At 42.8% G+C, this 18771-nt stretch overlaps 2 protein-coding genes across 2 annotated transcripts in view; both read left to right on the top strand.

The window, feature by feature from the left end:
- Positions 1 to 1720: 1720 nt before the first annotated feature.
- On the top strand, positions 1721 to 7357 carry LOC137291621 (uncharacterized). The gene is made up of 3 exons (XM_067823017.1): positions 1721 to 1887; positions 2428 to 2496; positions 6293 to 7357. The coding sequence occupies exons 1-3, from the start codon at positions 1781 to 1783 to the stop codon at positions 7017 to 7019; spliced, it is 903 nt and encodes a 300-aa protein (XP_067679118.1). The 5' UTR covers positions 1721 to 1780; the 3' UTR covers positions 7020 to 7357.
- A 2803-nt stretch (positions 7358 to 10160) lies between these two features.
- LOC137291498 (uncharacterized) overlaps positions 10161 to 18771 on the top strand; it is a 34214-nt gene continuing 25603 nt past the window's right edge. Inside the window, exon 1 of the mRNA XM_067822859.1 lies at positions 10161 to 10329. The gene's annotated coding sequence lies outside the window, so the exon portion shown is untranslated. The remainder of the gene's footprint in view (positions 10330 to 18771) is intronic.

Genomic DNA, 18771 nt, shown 5'->3' with positions numbered 1-18771 from the left:
GGACCATTAAGTATACAAAACTGTCGATAGTTGGGAAACGTGAATCTCGGCCCATTAAGTATACAAAACTGTCAATAGTTGGGAAACGTGAATCTCGGACCATTAAGTATACACAACTGTCGATAGTTGGGAAACGTGATTCTCGGACCATTAAGTATACAAAACTGCCGATAGTTGGGAAACATGAAGCTCGGACCATTAAGTATACACAACTGCCGGTAGTTGGGAAACATGAAGCTCGGACCATTAAGTATACAAAACTGTCGATAGTTGGGAAACGTGAATCTCGGTCCATTAAGTATACAAAACTGTCGATAGTTGGGAAACGTGAATCTCGGCCCATTAAGTATACACAACTGTCGATAGTTGGGAAACGTGAAGCTCGAACCATTAAGTATACAAAACTGTCGATAGTTGGGAAACGTGAATCTCGGCCCATTAAGTATACACAACTGTCGATAGTTGGGAAACGTGAATCTCGGACCATTAAGTATACACAACTGTCGATAGTTGGGAAACGTGAATCTCGGCCCATTAAGTATACAAAACTGTCGATAGTTGGGAAACGTGAATCTCGGCCCATTAAGTATACAAAACTGTCGATAGTTGGGAAACGTGAATCTCGGCCCATTAAGTATACAAAACTGTCGATAGTTGGGAAACGTGAATCTCGGCCCATTAAGTATACACAACTGTCGATAGTTGGGAAACGTGAATCTCGGACCATTAAGTATACACAACTGTCGATAGTTGGGAAACGTGAATCTCGAACCATTAAGTATACACAACTGTCGATAGTTGGGAAACGTGAAGCTCGAACCATTAAGTGTACAAAACTGTCGATAGTCGGGAAACATGAAGCTCTAACCATTAAGCATACACAACTGTCGATAGTTGTGAAACATGAAGCTCTAACCATTATGCACAAACAGCTGTCGATATCTGGGAAACGTGAAGCTGTGGCTAAACCATCTCCCGTGTAATATCACTTTTATTTATATATGAATGTGGTATGAAACGAGCGAAATCAAGTTTGAAAATATATCATTCACGAGTTCAATAAAAATGGTATTTTGTGGAAGCGACTTTAGTATTCTGTTTATAACTCTCCTACATAAATTGATAGAATTGTCGAGAGTTTTTATGACCCGGGTTATCATTCCGTCATTGATAATACTATTGGGAGGGACATAGGTATGAACACTGTGGCGTCAGAACGTAAACAATTTCGACGTCATACGTCCTACATCACCACAGTGTGTAATAACATTAGTTTGTGGTTTGCTTCTTTCTTTGTTTTTTGTTGTTGTTGTTTCTTTGATATGCGTGTGTGTCTGTAATGAATGGCATGATACCTGTGCTTTTGTATTTATTTGCCTTAAATACATGAAATTGGTTCGCAGACTGAATGGTATTATAATTACTACACTGACCGCGGCTCCACTGATGTCACAAGGTATTGCAATGCAAGCTGTGCTTGTCAAGTATTGCTGGATCAGGCTACTTTTGTCACTCAGTGTCAACACAGAAGCTGCAGACACGAAACTGTCCGTCACTTCTCCCCGATACGCTTCAGTGGGTCCATTGTTTGAGTCCATTGTATGGATAACTTGTGAAAAATCACACGTGTTTCATAACAGACGCCAGGTAATTCATTCAACTCCCGGGGATTGTGTGCAGTTCTTCCGTCAACTGGTTGTCTGACAGGCGATTAGTGTCTGAATCACCTCAAAGAAGACGGCAGCAGCACTTCACAACACACAACTGGACTATAAATATAATGTCAACCCTCAGCTTCAGGAATGAGGTCCGGTTCTCCGACACTGAAATGGATGCTGTCACACTGGACACAGATCATACTGACCGGTCGTCCTCACTGTCGTCAAGGTATTTCATACACACGTCCACGTTACTTGACCGCCGCTCCATGTAGGGCAGTGTGCGCTTTTCCTATTTGAAGCATACCCACCGTGAGATTTTCATTTTCCGCTATGATATCGCAGACTATCTTTATGAACAGTCAGTGCATAAACAACCATTGTGTAATATCCACGTTCAAAAGACAGGGTATGAGTATTTTACACAACAACAAACATGCAAAGTATGCGCCATGCATTACCATGTACTAAATTGTGAAACACAACCACAATTACAAACTGAAACAAACTGACATGCATACCTCACCCTAAATATACATTCTATAAAGAAGAACAGGTATAATAAACAATCAATGAACTTATTTCACTTTAATATTACACTTGGAAGAGACAGCCCTGAAGCGAATTCACTACATAAAAAGTGTGTGTGGGGTGTGTGTGTGTGTGGGGGGGGTTGCTTGTGGGAGGGGGGGTGGGGGTTGGGGTTAAGGGTACGGTGGAACTCTTTCCTCAAAGTCCCTGTACGTTGTGTTTTTTTCCTATATTTCAGGAGGACATCATGTGAAGGCACAATACCCCGCAGTATCCTCAAGACAAGGAAAAATGTGGAGCATTGGCTGTAAGTACAAAAACAATCAACTCTGATCTGGTACATGTATATAGATATGTATAATTAGCTACGAATCATGCCACGAGGATACCCTGTCATGGAAGTGCGTCAAGCGATAAAGCGATCGTAGCTCTGCGACTGCCCTAAGTTTATTATAGTGCCTCTTGAGCAAGTAGATAAAATGTATATGTTTTCAATTTTAGCACCCCGGGCCAGTACTTGCCTTAAAACACACCCAGGCGTAAATTACAAAACTTCAATAAATTCAACCTATACAAACACTAGAAGAACAGATGTTTATTCATCAAAACTCCTTAACTCTAACTATTACCCTAACCCTGAACCATTTCCTAACCCAAACCCTACGACCCAAACCCTAACCCTAAACAAAACCTCGAAATTATCCTAATAGATATATTTCACATATTAAGCGGGGGTTACGGTCGGAACTCCATTGATACATACAGGAATTACTAACACAACCTAACAGAATAACTACTAGAGGACTGACAAAAATAACTGAAAGCCCCCAAATTAAGTACAATGTAAAGGATTGAACCACTTAGAATTTCCCCTGTTTATCTACAGAAGAGAGAAAATGGGGGAACGGAAGGAACTCGTTTCCCAATTCCTTCCATGTACTAGATCCATGAATCTTGCACGGCTTGTGTTACAAGTCATATACTCTGACCTCCGTGTCAAATTATCTTTACAAAATCTCACAATATTCCATTAAGTCCAACCCTGCATATAACTGTGTCTTCAACCCTCTCTATGAGGATTTGTACAACAAACAGTCTTCTCTTGTTCCATCTCTCGGACTAAGATTTAAACCATTCATCCCTGCTGCCAGCATCGAGCTCCTCTCTCCTCCCTGGCAGTTTGTTCGACCAGAAGTCGACCTCACACTGACATTTAAAAAATCAGGACCTAATGAATCACAACATATACAGGAATATCATCAATATAAAAAATAAATATCATACGTATAAATATTTATTTATATATGTATCCAAGGATAGTGGCACCAAGGCTTGTGCTGTTGTCGTTGGATCCAGAACAATATCTTGCCGATTACCGGATAATAGCTCTATTTTTGCAGCGGAAGCAAATGCAATACTAACAGCTCTTAGATGTATTTATAAACATGCCAAATATAAACAATATATGGTCTTTTCAGGCAATTGAAAATCTTTCTTCCAGATAGCCACTATTAACTGAAATTATTGAGTTATATAATACTCTTTCTACTGGCCACTACGACATCGTCTTTTGTTGGTTACCCAGCCACGTTGGCATTTCTGGGAATACAATGGCTGATCTTGTTGTTAAGGAAGCACTCAACAAACACAGCTTCTTCCATACTCTGATTGAAAAGCTCTGTTTAGATCGTACATCCGCGATCTGATGCAGAAGCGGGACACCCAGGTAGGTATTAATAAATTACATGAAATAAAACCGTATGTCGGTTTACACCTACTTGGGTTGTCAGTCCAGGTTTGAAGAGATCATGATACGACGATGTTGTATTGGTCATTCAACATATACTCACGAGTACCTGTTGCAAGGTCAGTAGTCTCCGTTTTGTATCCATTCTGATGAAAGAATCGCGGTCAAGAATGTCTTCCACGACTGTTTTGAAAAGGATAGATATTTTAAACCACGAACCACGAAGAATCTTTTTTCTTAAATGTTAGTTTTCATTTAATTATACCAGCCATGTTATTGAACTAGGCTATCACGGTCCAAAGGATTTGGTTTGCGACTTTACAAATTTAGGTCACAATTTTGTAGTTGCAGTGTTCGTTCAGCCACATGTCAATTTATATTCGACGGAATAATCAACAACGCCACAATTCAGTTCACTAACTCTATCTGCAGGGTCACTGATGTGCTTTCATTGAAAATAAAATTGGTGAAAGGTGCCACCCTTGTTTCACACTGAGAATGAGTTAGTAAGAAGGGTTTTATGCCGCACTCAGCAATATTCCAGCTCCATGGCGGCAGTCTGTAAATAATCGAGTCTGGACCAAACAATCAAATAACCAACAGAATGAGCATCGATCTGCGCGATTGGGAACCGATGACATGTGTCAGCCCAGTCATGAGTTGCTGAAGACAGTCTTCATGGATACACCCACTGAGACATCAAACCACTCTGTTTTCTCTGAATTAAATACCACTGAACTCCTTGATACAGAGACTGATGGGCATTAAGAATCAACCCTAACTGTTGGTTCAATTTCAACCACAATAAATTTCTGTGTAGTCAAACTCCTTCTTCATATCAATAAAACACAACTATGTTGACAATCTGGACATCTTTCTGCTGTAAAGTACGAAAAGTAGTGTCAAAAAGTAGTGAGTCTAACTATGTTCTCGATGTCCAATGTTTGTAAACTGTCCATTTTATTGTTAAGGGGTCATTAGCCAAGCCATATCCTTTGTTACACATATGTGGGTAATGTGGTTCAAGAGATATGAGTCATCACAGCACATTGGAGTAGAGTACTTGTATAACAACTGCAGAAAACGTAACCGATATTTCATGTGGTATCTCTTGGATAATGATCGCAGATAATATCATGTAAAATATGTCTAGAATGGTATTGAATGTATTCTAGTCATAATCACCAGCCAAAGATTGTTTTACTTGATTTAGATATAGAGGACACCCTTCTTTGATCTTTCACAAATATTGTTTCCAGATATTCAAACTGGCACTGTGTTACAATATATTGGGAGCTGACACGTGTGTGATCATTCAGTATTTAGCTTAAACCCTTGGAATTTTGTATGAATAGTGACAACATTAGAATCAATTATGTCCTTATGATGAAGTCATCTGGAAGGTGGTGGGTAGCGGCTCCAAAACAAGCTCTTTCAGTAAACATGAAGTGGGGAGCGATTGTAGTTTGAACTTGCTTTTTTATGCACTTTAATATATAAGTTTGATTTTAGCGGACTTCTGCCTACCTCAAATGTTTCTTGCATATTTTGTTTCCTGAAGTTCGTGATACATATATTGCAGATTTTACGGTTTTGGGGATAGCAAGATAAAACGCCAAACAAAATGGGGATCATGAGGCTGGTACATAGCAAACTAATTCCCTTGAGGCTGTCAGATATTATGTGGAAAAATAAAACATAAAAACCGCTACATTTATGTCATTGTCGTGGTGAGGCTCACTATTGTTTTGCATATATTTGTTAAGGACTGTAAGTTATCTTAGCATGATTTCATGAATAATATCAGTTCCAGGAGATTTATTCAGCTGAGTGAGTAGAACAGCTTTATGAACTTCTTCCATCATTGGTTGATTAAGGGCTCGACAGTGTGCAGAATCAAGCTGGCATTACACACACATTATCTACATAAATGATCAATGTGGGTGGAGTTATCTTCACTGGGGTTAAGTATATTGCAGAAATCATGTTTTCACTTTTCCCTCACAATTTTTATTGTCAGATTGAGTTATCCTGACTAAGGGCTGTATCAGGAACCAATGGCATCATTTCATTTTGTAGTCCCACTCGTCCAATACTTTTCAAGAAAACTCCATTATTAGACAATGGCTTAGCTAACTCTTCCTGTTTTTGTTTTAAATTTCATGTTCTTTTGAATTTCCTTTGATGAATTTTATCAAATGTTTTTTCATTACAAAATTCTTCTCTTAAATGTCTACATCGGGTAGCTTAATGTGACGTTAGTAGCTCTGTTTTTTTTTTCCAAAAGGGTATTTCTGCGTGGGTTATCTACAATATCTGTAAATTTAATGTAACTGTGATTTTGTAACATTTTCAGCGAGGACGGGTCATGTGCAAACGGCGATGACGTTTTTGAAGGATTCTCCAAGTCATTCCTGTCGGGGCTGCATGAGTGGACAAACTGGAGGACCCAGATGAATGACACAATGGTGGACCTGATAGAGAAGCGCCACCGAATCTTCAGCTACCCCGGCTCGGTACGTCATCTGCAGAAGCATCAGACTGTCATGAAGAATCTTGTAGAACCGGATTTCGTCATCACCAAAGAGGCGTCGGACTTTGCCCTCCAACGCGCAGTACATGATTATGTCACTGGTAACTATGGGTTTCATCTGCAAGCATCCACGTTCATAAGTTTCGGCTTGCCGCGGGTCAGGCTGCGGCCTAACTCAACTTACCTTGCAGACGACAGACATTCAGAGAGTAATTCTGACACAGGAAGTAGCAACGGCACCATTACCGGAAGTGAGCATACTAAAACTACTTTAGACAATTCAGGCAAAACCAAACCTACTTTTGACAATATCTCTGGGTCTGATTCTGCTCGTGCTAGCATGACTAGCTCACCTGAAATGACGAATGGCAGCCCAAATGTTCCACAACTACCCACTGACAAAACAGTGGTGATTGTAGCGTCTACAGAGTCGAAACCGCTTCTGAGTGAAGGCAGCGGTTCTGACACGAGGCTTACAAGGAGACAGAAGGACACGGAGTCACTGTGCGCTATTCTGGATCTCAGGGAAGATTCGGACGATGGGTTCTGAAAATGCTTATTACGTCAAGCTGGTACCAGTGCTGGTATGAAGTGCTTCATCCTTGTCTCAGCTAATGTACATGTATATAGTGTATTGTAAGTATACAACTGTTCGCCTTATTCTCTTACAAGCTTTTAATGTGTTCTATTAAAGTTACTTAAACATAAAATTGTGTGCCTCTCTTTACTCTCTGAAATTTACTGAAGCAAATCTCACATGAGTAAGGTATTCTGCAATTTAACGTGTTGTTTTGGCTTGATGTCTTTGATACAAATGCCAGGTTTGGCTGAGCCGAAATAAGAAACTGGTTTGTACGTATAAAGTACACAAATAAAATGTTCGTTAAATTTGGCGGTTTGCTTTATGTCTCAACATCTTGAACGTATGGTGCTATGACTGTGACGATCAAACAGAATGTCTATCAATCGTACTTACTATTCAGTTCCTATTCAATTCCCAATAAATTGCTATTTTCTTAAAACCATAACAATTTAATGTCAATCCATTTGTAGACAAATAACACGTTTTAACTGTCTACACATTCAACTGTAAAATCTCAGTTGAAATCTGACTTTTCAAGAATACTGAAATTTCATGACAATAAACATCGTTAATTAATCGTAGGTATATTTCGGGAATGTTTCAAGCGGCGAGGTCTTCACAGACAATGGTAGTCATACGCTGCAAGTGCAATTCAGACAAGGGTTGAACATGCCCGAGTGGTATTTCTGGTGTACAGAACGCGGGGGAACGCATTGCTGCAGGTAACTTGTACCCTCCTCGGGGCAGGTTTCCATCACATGAAGCCTTCGTTTCACTGTATTTGACGGTGTCGCATCAAAGATGACAAAACTAACTGAAACAGACATAAAATATTCTTGAAACAGTTTGAATTTATTCCTTTCCCAATACCATGAGCAGTCACTCCGCAAAAATAAAACGAAATTGCGTATTAAAATGCACCATGCATGAAGCACTGCTGCTAACGACTTGCCTCATATATGGTGGACATCTGTTGACTACATACCATGTGTATGATGTACAGCTGGTACCTACATACCATATATATGATGTACAGCTGGTAACGACTAACTTTCTGTATGATGTACAGCTGGTACCTATGTACCATATATATGATGTACAGCTGGTACCTATATACCATATGTATGATGTACAGCTGGTACCTACATACCATATATATGATGTACAGCTGGTACCTACATACCATATATATGATGTACAGCTGGTACCTATATACCATATATATGATGCACAGCTGGTACAGCTTATATACTATATAAGTCATGTACAGCTGCAACGACTTGCCACATATAGTATGTATAGCTGGTAGCTACATACCATATATACGATGTACAGCTGGTAACTACATATCATATAATTATATGATGTACAGCTGGTACCTATATACCATATAAATCACGTACAGCTGCAACGACTTGCCACATATAGTATGTATAGCTGGTAGCTACATACCATATATACGATGTACAGCTGGTAACTACATATCATATAATTATATGATGTACAGCTGGTACCTATATACCATATATATGATGCACAGCTGGTACTTATATACTATATAAGTCATGTACAGCTGCAACGACTTGCCACATATAGTATGTATAGCTGGTAGCTACATACCATATATACGATGTACAGCTGGTAACTACCGTTTTCAAGACTTTCTTCTTGAATGAATGAATGATTTCACTGACTGTAACATATATAATATGTACAGCTGGTAGCGACTAACTTTCTATATGATGTACAGCTGGTAACGACTAACTTTATATATGATGTACAGGGGGTATCGACTAACTTTATATATGATGTACAGGGGGTATCGACTAACTTTATATATGATGTACAGCTGGTAACAAGTAACTTCATGCAAGATGTACAGCTGGTAACCACCCCAGTATTATTGTGTTTGTGCAGATACAATGTATTCCCATAGCCTTTAAAGCAAAGGCTAGAAATGTTATCTAAAGGGGCGGTCTTTCTACTATAAACTGTTTCTTAAGACCCCAAGAATCTGAGTTCATACATTTACATCATACCAAATGCCACACGGATGACGAACGGGATGCCCACAGCATATGTGACAAAGCGATCAGGGTTGATCGCACGGGAAAACACAACCCCACTGTATGTCAACCTTTAAAGGGCAAAACTGAGGTCAGATATTCGACTTTAAGTTACATTAAGCTGTATTCATGAAGGATGTGTATTTACTCTGCAAAGTGTGTATATATCTATGACATTGTGGACTGGTGTATGTCGGGGCAGTTGTTGTGTCGGGCAGTTGTTGTTGTTAGTGGTGGTGGCATGCGTCTGTGCCTGGGGGTGGGGGGTGGGTGGGTGGGGGTGACTGTTGCTTAGTGTGTGTACCGGTTGCGTGGTAAGTTGTTATGTGTGTCGATGTGTGGTAAATGTTACCGCCCACACAAAGCGTGTGTCGGATATGAGGATAGTTGGACGAAATGAGGAAACACGCCTACTAATATGGTGTATTGTAACAAGGTGAGGTAGCTGCGTAGCCAGTAGAGAGTGGGGTTAATTGTATCAACAGTACAGTCTAGGGCACTAATCAGCTGTCAGCTGGCTAATTTCCACTGCACATCTGAAAGCCTGTCTGTCCTACCTCTCTACCTACCCACATACACACATTCTTCCATTCGTTAAGATACCTGTCTCACACAAGAACACGACCCTTAACATTATATATTGATATTCATTTAGGTTTTCAAGATAACGTCCCTTCTATTGAAGTCAGTTAGTCACCGTGTACAAACAAAATGAACGTTGATAGACTCAGAATCAATAACAGCAGGGGACAGTGTGTCAGGCGGGCAGAAAGTATTTGTCAACTTTGGAGTCTCTTGAATCGACTCGCTCAGGCAGCTTTACACAGAGAGACATGGTTTACAACCATGAATAATTGGTAACCGTTATCAATACATGTCAAAATATTACTGCAAAATGTACGTCAAAGATATTAAGAGGCACTGTAACATTCCTTTCCACCGTTATCAAAAATCATAGGAAAATAAACGATAAGTGTGCCTGCTACAAATGTGTTATTCCATATTCCAAAGTGTAGCTGTCAATCAATACAAGTATTTGCCTGTAGTGGTCTTTGGACGAAATCCACACTGTATTCGAACGAGTGGCCTTGTGGCGCGGGTATACCTCCTGGGACTACCTCCTGGGACATACATTAAACGGAATAGCAACCATGACAAGGTGCTGCTAAACGACATTCACTCAGCAGAATGTTTACGTAAGGCGGACAACGGTAAGTAGGTTGCTGTATTACAGTGATCATCCAGATGGACACTGTGACCTGTACTTGTCGGTTCTTCACTAACGGTTATACATTACATCACACTTACATATCTATATGACGGGTCTCCAAATAAAGTTACATGATTTTACAGTTCCCGAATTTTGTGTAGTAAGATTTAGCAATACTATTATCGTAACAGTTAAAAACAAGCTTGTGAAACTAGATATGCATGTACAACTTTGTAAATGGACGAAGAGAAAATGTCAAAAACAAACAGTGTCGATAACTTCTCGCCCTGCACTCTCAACAGATACGTACATCTGAGTACAGTCTGTCAACAGTTTGTCAATATCTTGGAGTGGATTACTCCATCAGCTCCAAACAATAAACCCGTGAAGATCCACGTTAGAATTGATCTTCAATATATCATGCTTGTCGCAAGAGGCGACTAACGGGGTCGGGTGGTCAGGCTCGATGTCATCGAATCCCAACAGCGTTGGTCGATGCCCATGTTGTTGATCGGTGGATCGTCTGGTCCAGACATATAGTCATATAGTTGAAATCTTGCTAAGAGTGGTGTGAAATTAAACCCACTCATTCCAAACAATAGCATGACAAGTAGACAGTAAAGACATCTAGAGTCCAACTTCTGCTTGTTTTGTGATACAATTTCGAATCGTTTACTGTGTGCAGTTTGATACGACGTTAATCTCACAAAATGAGCGTATTTCATAGTGATGTGAAGGTAATGCGTCTGTCCATGTACACGACTAAGTTACCAGCACCAAGATGTCTAATTGATCTGAGGTTCAAGTTCAGTGTTCACGTATTCATGGCAGGACTTGTGGTGTAGCTAAAGCAATTGTTATAGTTAGGCATGTCCAACAACAACCCTAACAACCCTCTCAACACATGACCAGTCCTACAACAACCCTCTCAACACATTATCAGTCCAACAACAACCCTGCCAACACATGTCCAGTCCTACAATAATCCTGTCAACACCAGACCAACCCAACAACAACCCTGTCAACGTGTGACCAGTAATACAACGACCCTACCATCACATGACCAGTTCAACAACAACCCTCACAACACCTGAGCAGTCCCACTACAACCCTGTCAACACCAAACCAATCCAACAACAGCCCTGTCAACGTGTGACCAGTCCTACAACAACCCTCTCAACACATGACCAGTCCTACAACAACCCTCTCAACACATGACCAGTCCCACTACAACCCTCTCAACACATGATCAGTCCAACAGCAACCCTCTCAACACATGATCAGTCCTACAACAATCCTCTCAACACCTGACCAGTCCCACTACAACATTGTCAACACCAAACCAATCCAACAACAACCCTGTCAACGTGTGACCAGTCCTACTACAACCCTGTCAACGTGTGACCAGTCCTACAACAACCCTGTCAACACATTACCAGTAATACAACAATCCTCTCAACACATGACCAGTCGTACGACAACCCTCTCAACATCTGAGCAGTCCCACTACAACCCTGTCAACACATGACCAATCCAACAACAACCCTGTCAACGTGTGACCAGTCCCACAACAACCCTCTCAACACATGACCATTCCTACAACAACCCTCTCAACGTGTGACCAGTCCTACGACAACCCTCTCAACATCTGAGCAGTCCCACTTCAAACCTCTCAACACATGACCAATCCAACAACAACCCTGTCAACGTGTGACCAGTCCTTCGACAACCCTCTCAACATCTGAGCAGTCCCACTACAACCTTGTCAACACATGACCAGTCCAACAACAACCCTGTCAACGTGTGACCAGTCCTTCGACAACCCTCTCAACATCTGAGCAGTCCCACTACAACCTTGTCAACACATGACCAGTCCAACAACAACCCTGTCAACGTGTGACCAGTCCTTCGACAACCCTCTCAACACATGACCAGTCCCACTACAACCCTCTCAACACATGACCAACCCAACAACAACCCTGTCAACGTGTGACCAGTCCTACAACAACCCTCTCAACACATGACCAGTCCTACAACAACCCTCTCAACACATGACCAGTCCTACAACAACCCTGTCAACGTGTGACCAGTCCTACAACAACCCTGTCAACGTGTGACCAGTCCAACAACAACCCTGTCAACACATGATCAGTCCAACAGCAACCCTCTCAACACCTGACCAGTCCCACTACAAACCTGTCAACACCAAACCAATCCAACAACAACCCTCTCAACGTGTGACCAGTCCTACACCAACCCTGTCAACGTGTGACCAGTCCTACAACAACCCTGTCAACACGTTACCAGTAATACATCAATCCTCTCAACACATGACCAGTCCTGCGACAACCCTCTCAACATCTGAGCAGTCCCACTACAACCTTGTCAACACATGACCAATCCAAAAACAACCCTGTCAACGTGTGACCAGTCCCACAACAACCCTCTCAACACATGACCAGTCCTACAACAACCCTCTCAACACATTATCAGTCCAACAACAACCCTGCCAACACATGTCCAGTCCTACAATAATCCTGTCAACACCAGACCAACCCAACAACAACCCTGTCAACGTGTGACCAGTAATACAACGACCCTCTCAACACATGACCAGTCCTACAACAACCCTCTCAACACATGACCAGTCCCACTACAACCCTCTCAACACATGATCAGTCCAACAGCAACCCTCTCAACACATGATCAGTCCTACAACAACCCTGCCAACACATGTCCAGTCCTACAATAATCCTGTCAACACCAGACCAACCCAACAACAACCCTGTCAACGTGTGACCAGTAATACAACGACCCTACCATCACATGACCAGTTCAACAACAACCCTCACAACACCTGAGCAGTCCCACTACAACCCTGTCAACACCAAACCAATCCAACAACAGCCCTGTCAACGTGTGACCAGTCCTACAACAACCCTCTCAACACATGACCAGTCCTACAACAACCCTCTCAACACATGACCAGTCCCACTACAACCCTCTCAACACATGATCAGTCCAACAGCAACCCTCTCAACACATGATCAGTCCTACAACAATCCTCTCAACACCTGACCAGTCCCACTACAACATTGTCAACACCAAACCAATCCAACAACAACCCTGTCAACGTGTGACCAGTCCTACTACAACCCTGTCAACGTGTGACCAGTCCTACAACAACCCTGTCAACACATTACCAGTAATACAACAATCCTCTCAACACATGACCAGTCGTACGACAACCCTCTCAACATCTGAGCAGTCCCACTACAACCCTGTCAACACATGACCAATCCAACAACAACCCTGTCAACGTGTGACCAGTCCCACAACAACCCTCTCAACACATGACCATTCCTACAACAACCCTCTCAACGTGTGACCAGTCCTACGACAACCCTCTCAACATCTGAGCAGTCCCACTTCAAACCTCTCAACACATGACCAATCCAACAACAACCCTGTCAACGTGTGACCAGTCCTTCGACAACCCTCTCAACATCTGAGCAGTCCCACTACAACCTTGTCAACACATGACCAGTCCAACAACAACCCTGTCAACGTGTGACCAGTCCTTCGACAACCCTCTCAACATCTGAGCAGTCCCACTACAACCTTGTCAACACATGATCAGTCCAACAACAACCCTGTCAACGTGTGACCAGTCCTTCGACAACCCTCTCAACACATGACCAGTCCCACTACAACCCTCTCAACACATGACCAACCCAACAACAACCCTGTCAACGTGTGACCAGTCCTACAACAACCCTCTCAACACATGACCAGTCCTACAACAACCCTCTCAACACATGACCAGTCCTACAACAACCCTGTCAACGTGTGACCAGTCCTACAACAACCCTGTCAACGTGTGACCAGTCCAACAACAACCCTGTCAACACATGATCAGTCCAACAGCAACCCTCTCAACACCTGACCAGTCCCACTACAAACCTGTCAACACCAAACCAATCCAACAACAACCCTCTCAACGTGTGACCAGTCCTACACCAACCCTGTCAACGTGTGACCAGTCCTACAACAACCCTGTCAACACATGACCAGTCCCACTACAACCCTCTCAACACATGATCAGTCCAACAGCAACCCTCTCAACACATGATCAGTCCTACAACAATCCTCTCAACACCTGACCAGTCCCACTACAACATTGTCAACACCAAACCAATCCAACAACAACCCTGTCAACGTGTGACCAGTCCTACTACAACCCTGTCAACGTGTGACCAGTCCTACAACAACCCTGCCAACACATGACCAGTCCAACAACAACCCCCTCAACACCTGACCAGCCCAACAACAACCTTGTCAACACATGATCAGTCCTACAACGACCCTCTCAACACATGACCAGTCCTACAACAACCCTGTCAACGTGTGACCAGTCCTACAACAACCCTCTCAACACATGACCAGTCCTACAACAACCCTCTCAACACATGACCAGTCCTACAACAACCCTCTCAACACATTACCAGTCCTACAACAACCCTGTCAACATGTGACCAGTCCTACAACAACCCTCTCAACACATGACCAGTCCTCATTCTCACATACGGGCAAGGTATATACGATGCGCTTTGTATAAGGCCACACTCACCTCCGACGACCACAAGCTCCTGATCGGCATAGCAAAGTATGAGTTTACTGGAAATGGGGAGAAGGTATTTTTAAAGATGTTCGTTTGCAAACATCATACATACTCTTACATACATACTCTTACATACATACTCTTACATACTAACAATGACAACGCAACTTCGCATACAGCACTTGTCACGGTCCGCAACCTTGCCAATTCTAACCTCAACGTCTTGCCATCACCTTCCCGATCACCAGATCTAAACCTGATCGAAGAACTATGGGATGAACTCGATCGACGTGTACGCCAACTTCAAAAACACGCCTCAGACACTTCCACAAATAGCCATCGCACTACAGGCAGAGTGAGGAAGAATTCCGGAAAAGCGACGTCGTGGACTTACTCAGTCTGTATTGAGCAGTAACTGCTGCCCGTGGTGACCAAAAACTGACTTTTTGACGCGATTTTGTGGACTGACGCAAGTAGAAACACAACAATGAAGGTCCCTGTTGTGTTGGCGAACTCTTTGATTACATACCTGTAAATTTACACCTTTTTGCAATTCAAATTACACGAAGTAATTGCTCTAAAACTACCGCAATAAACTCTTCTCAAATGGCCTTTTCAAGAGTATATGTCCAATCCAAACGTTTCGTCGAAAGAAAACAATGCTATATTAAGTGTAAGGATTAATCTGAAATTTACTATCTATCCAAGGTATGCGTCGGCGAACACGTATGCCAGAAGGAAGCATAGTTGGGGCACAATGCGGCCAGCTGCAAAGATGAGACGATAGTGGGAGAGCCCTCGTACGGGATAAACGACAATATACCGTCACAGCTGCGGGCAATATCAAAATCAACTAACAAAGACGCTCAGAAAAGAAAAGCAGTCCCGACATAACAGTATACAACGACTAAGTGTAGGGAAAATCCGGAAGAAGAATCCACTCGTCACTGTTGCCTGATCTGTAGAGGCGCAGTGTACAACTGTCTGTGTGCGACCTGTAGAGCCGCAGTATACAACTGTCTTTGCCAGACCTGTATAGACGCACTATACAGCTGTCGTTGTCTAATCTGTAGAGGTGCAGTATACAACTGTCTTTGTCAGACCTGTAGAGACGCACTATACAGCTGTCGTTGTCTGATCTGTAGAGGTGCAGTATACAACTGTCTTTGTCAGACCTGTAGAGACGCACTATACAGCTGTCGTTGTCTAATCTGTAGAGGTGCAGTATACAACTGTCTTTGTCAGACCTGTAGAGACGCACTATACAGCTGTCGTTGTCTGATAAGTAGAGGTGCAGTATACAACTGTCTTTGTCAGACCTGTAGAGACGCACTATACAGCTGTCGTTGTCTCATCTGTAGAGGTGCAGTATACAGCTGTCTTTGTCAGACCTGTACAGACGCACTATACAGCTGTCGTTGTCTGATCTATAGAGGTGCAGTATACAACTGTCTTCGTCAGACCTGTAGAGACGCACTATACAGCTGTCGTTGTCTGATCTGTAGAGGTGCAGTATACAACTGTCTTCGTCAGACCTGTAGAGACGCCCTATACAGCTGTCGTTGTCTGATCTGTAGAGGTGCAGTATACAACTGTCTTTGTCAGACCTGTAGAGACGCCCTATACAGCTGTCGTTGTCTGATCTGTAGAGGTGCAGTATACAACTGTCTTTGTCAGACCTGTAGAGACGCACTATACAGCTGTCGTTGTCTGATAAGTAGAGGTGCAGTATACAACTGTCTTTGCCAGACCTGTAGAGACGCACTATACAGCTGTCGTTGTCTGATCTGTAGAGGTGCAGTATACAACTGTCTTTGTCAGACCTGTAGAGACGCACTATACAGCTGTCGTTGTCTGATCTGTAGAGGTGCAGTATACAACTGTCTTTGTCAGACCTGTAGAGACGCACTATACAGCTGTCGTTGTCTGATAAGTAGAGGTGCAGTATACAACTGTCTTTGTCAGACCTGTAGAGACGCACTATACAGCTGTCGTTGTCTGATCTGTAGAGGTGCAGTATACAACTGTCTTTGTCAGACCTGTAGAGACGCACTATACAGCTGTCGTTGTCTAATCTGTAGAGGTGCAGTATACAACTGTCTTTGTCAGACCTGTAGAGACGCACTATTCAGCTGTCGTTGTCTAATCTGTAGAGGTGCAGTATACAACTGTCTTTGTCAGACCTGTAGAGACGCACTATACAGCTGTCGTTGTCTGATCTGTAGAGGTGCAGTATACAGCTGTCGTTGTCTGATCTGTAGAGGTGCAGTATACAACTGTCTTTCTCAGACCTGTAGAGACGCACTATACAGCTGTCGTTGTCTGATCTATAGAGGTGCAGTGTACAACTGTCTTCGTCAGACCTGTAGAGACGCACTATACAGCTGTCGTTGTCTGATCTGTAGAGGTGCAGTATACAACTGTCTTCGTCAGACCTGTAGAGACGCACTATACAGCTGTCGTTGTCTGATCTGTAGAGGTGCAGTATACAACTGTCTTTGTCAGACCTGTAGAGACGCACTATACAGCTGTCGTTGTCTGATAAGTAGAGGTGCAGTATACAACTGTCTTCGTCAGACCTGTAGAGACGCACTATACAGCTGTCGTTGTCTGATCTGTAGAGGTGCAGTATACAACTGTCTTTGTCAGACCTGTAGAGACGCACTATACAGCTGTCGTTGTCTGATCTGTAGAGGTGCAGTATACAACTGTCTTTGTCAGACCTGTAGAGACGCACTATACAGCTGTCGTTGTCTGATAAGTAGAGGTGCAGTATACAACTGTCTTTGTCAGACCTGTAGAGACGCACTATACAGCTGTCGTTGTCTGATCTGTAGAGGTGCAGTATACAACTGTCTTTGTCAGACCTGTAGAGACGCACTATACAGCTGTCGTTGTCTAATCTGTAGAGGTGCAGTATACAACTGTCTTTGTCACACCTGTAGAGACGCACTATTCAGCTGTCGTTGTCTAATCTGTAGAGGTGCAGTATACAACTGTCTTTGTCAGACCTGTAGAGACGCACTATACAGCTGTCGTTGTCTGATCTGTAGAGGTGCAGTATACAACTGTCTTTGTCAGACCTGTACAGACGCACTATACAGCTGTCGTTGTCTGATCTGTAGAGGTGCAGTATACAACTGTCTTCGTCAGACCTGTAGAGACGCACTATACAGCTGTCGTTGTCTGATCTGTAGAGGTGCAGTATACAACTGTCTTCGTCAGACCTGTAGAGACGCACTATACAGCTGTCGTTGTCTGATCTGTAGAGGTGCAGTATACAACTGTCTTTGTCAGACCTGTAGAGACGCACTATACAGCTGTCGTTGTCTGATAAGTAGAGGTGCAGTATACAACTGTCTTTGTCAGACCTGTAGAGACGCACTATACAGCTGTCGTTGTCTGATCTGTAGAGGTGCAGTATACAACTGTCTTTGTCAGACCTGTAGAGACGCACTATACAGCTGTCGTTGTCTGATCTGTAGAGGTGCAGTATACAACTGTCTTTGTCAGACCTGTAGAGACGCACTATACAGCTGTCGTTGTCTGATAAGTAGAGGTGCAGTATACAACTGTCTTTGTCAGACCTGTAGAGACGCACTATACAGCTGTCGTTGTCTGATCTGTAGAGGTGCAGTATACAACTGTCTTCGTCAGACATGTAGAGACGCACTATACAGCTGACGTTGTCTGATCTGTAGAGGTGCAGTATACAACTGTCTTTGTCAGACCTGTAGAGACGCACTATACAGCTGTCGTTGTCTGATCTGTAGAGGTGCAGTATACAACTGTCTTTGTCAGACCTGTAGAGACGCACTATAC

Source organism: Haliotis asinina, chromosome 7, assembly GCF_037392515.1.
Source record: "Haliotis asinina isolate JCU_RB_2024 chromosome 7, JCU_Hal_asi_v2, whole genome shotgun sequence".
Lineage (NCBI taxonomy): Eukaryota > Metazoa > Mollusca > Gastropoda > Lepetellida > Haliotidae > Haliotis > Haliotis asinina.
The sequence above is the reverse complement of the archived record's forward strand: the minus strand, read 5'-3'. Positions and strand labels throughout refer to the sequence as shown.

Excerpts from the sequence above, each read along its gene's own strand:
- LOC137291621 (XM_067823017.1), top strand. The coding sequence starts at position 1,781 with ATGTCAACCCTCAGCTTCAGGAATGAGGTCCGGTTCTCCGACACTGAA. Across the intron at positions 1,888-2,427 it reads TCGTCCTCACTGTCGTCAAG|GAGGACATCATGTGAAGGCA; the intron begins GTATTTCATACA and ends CCTATATTTCAG. Across the intron at positions 2,497-6,292 it reads AAAAATGTGGAGCATTGGCT|CGAGGACGGGTCATGTGCAA; the intron begins GTAAGTACAAAA and ends TAACATTTTCAG.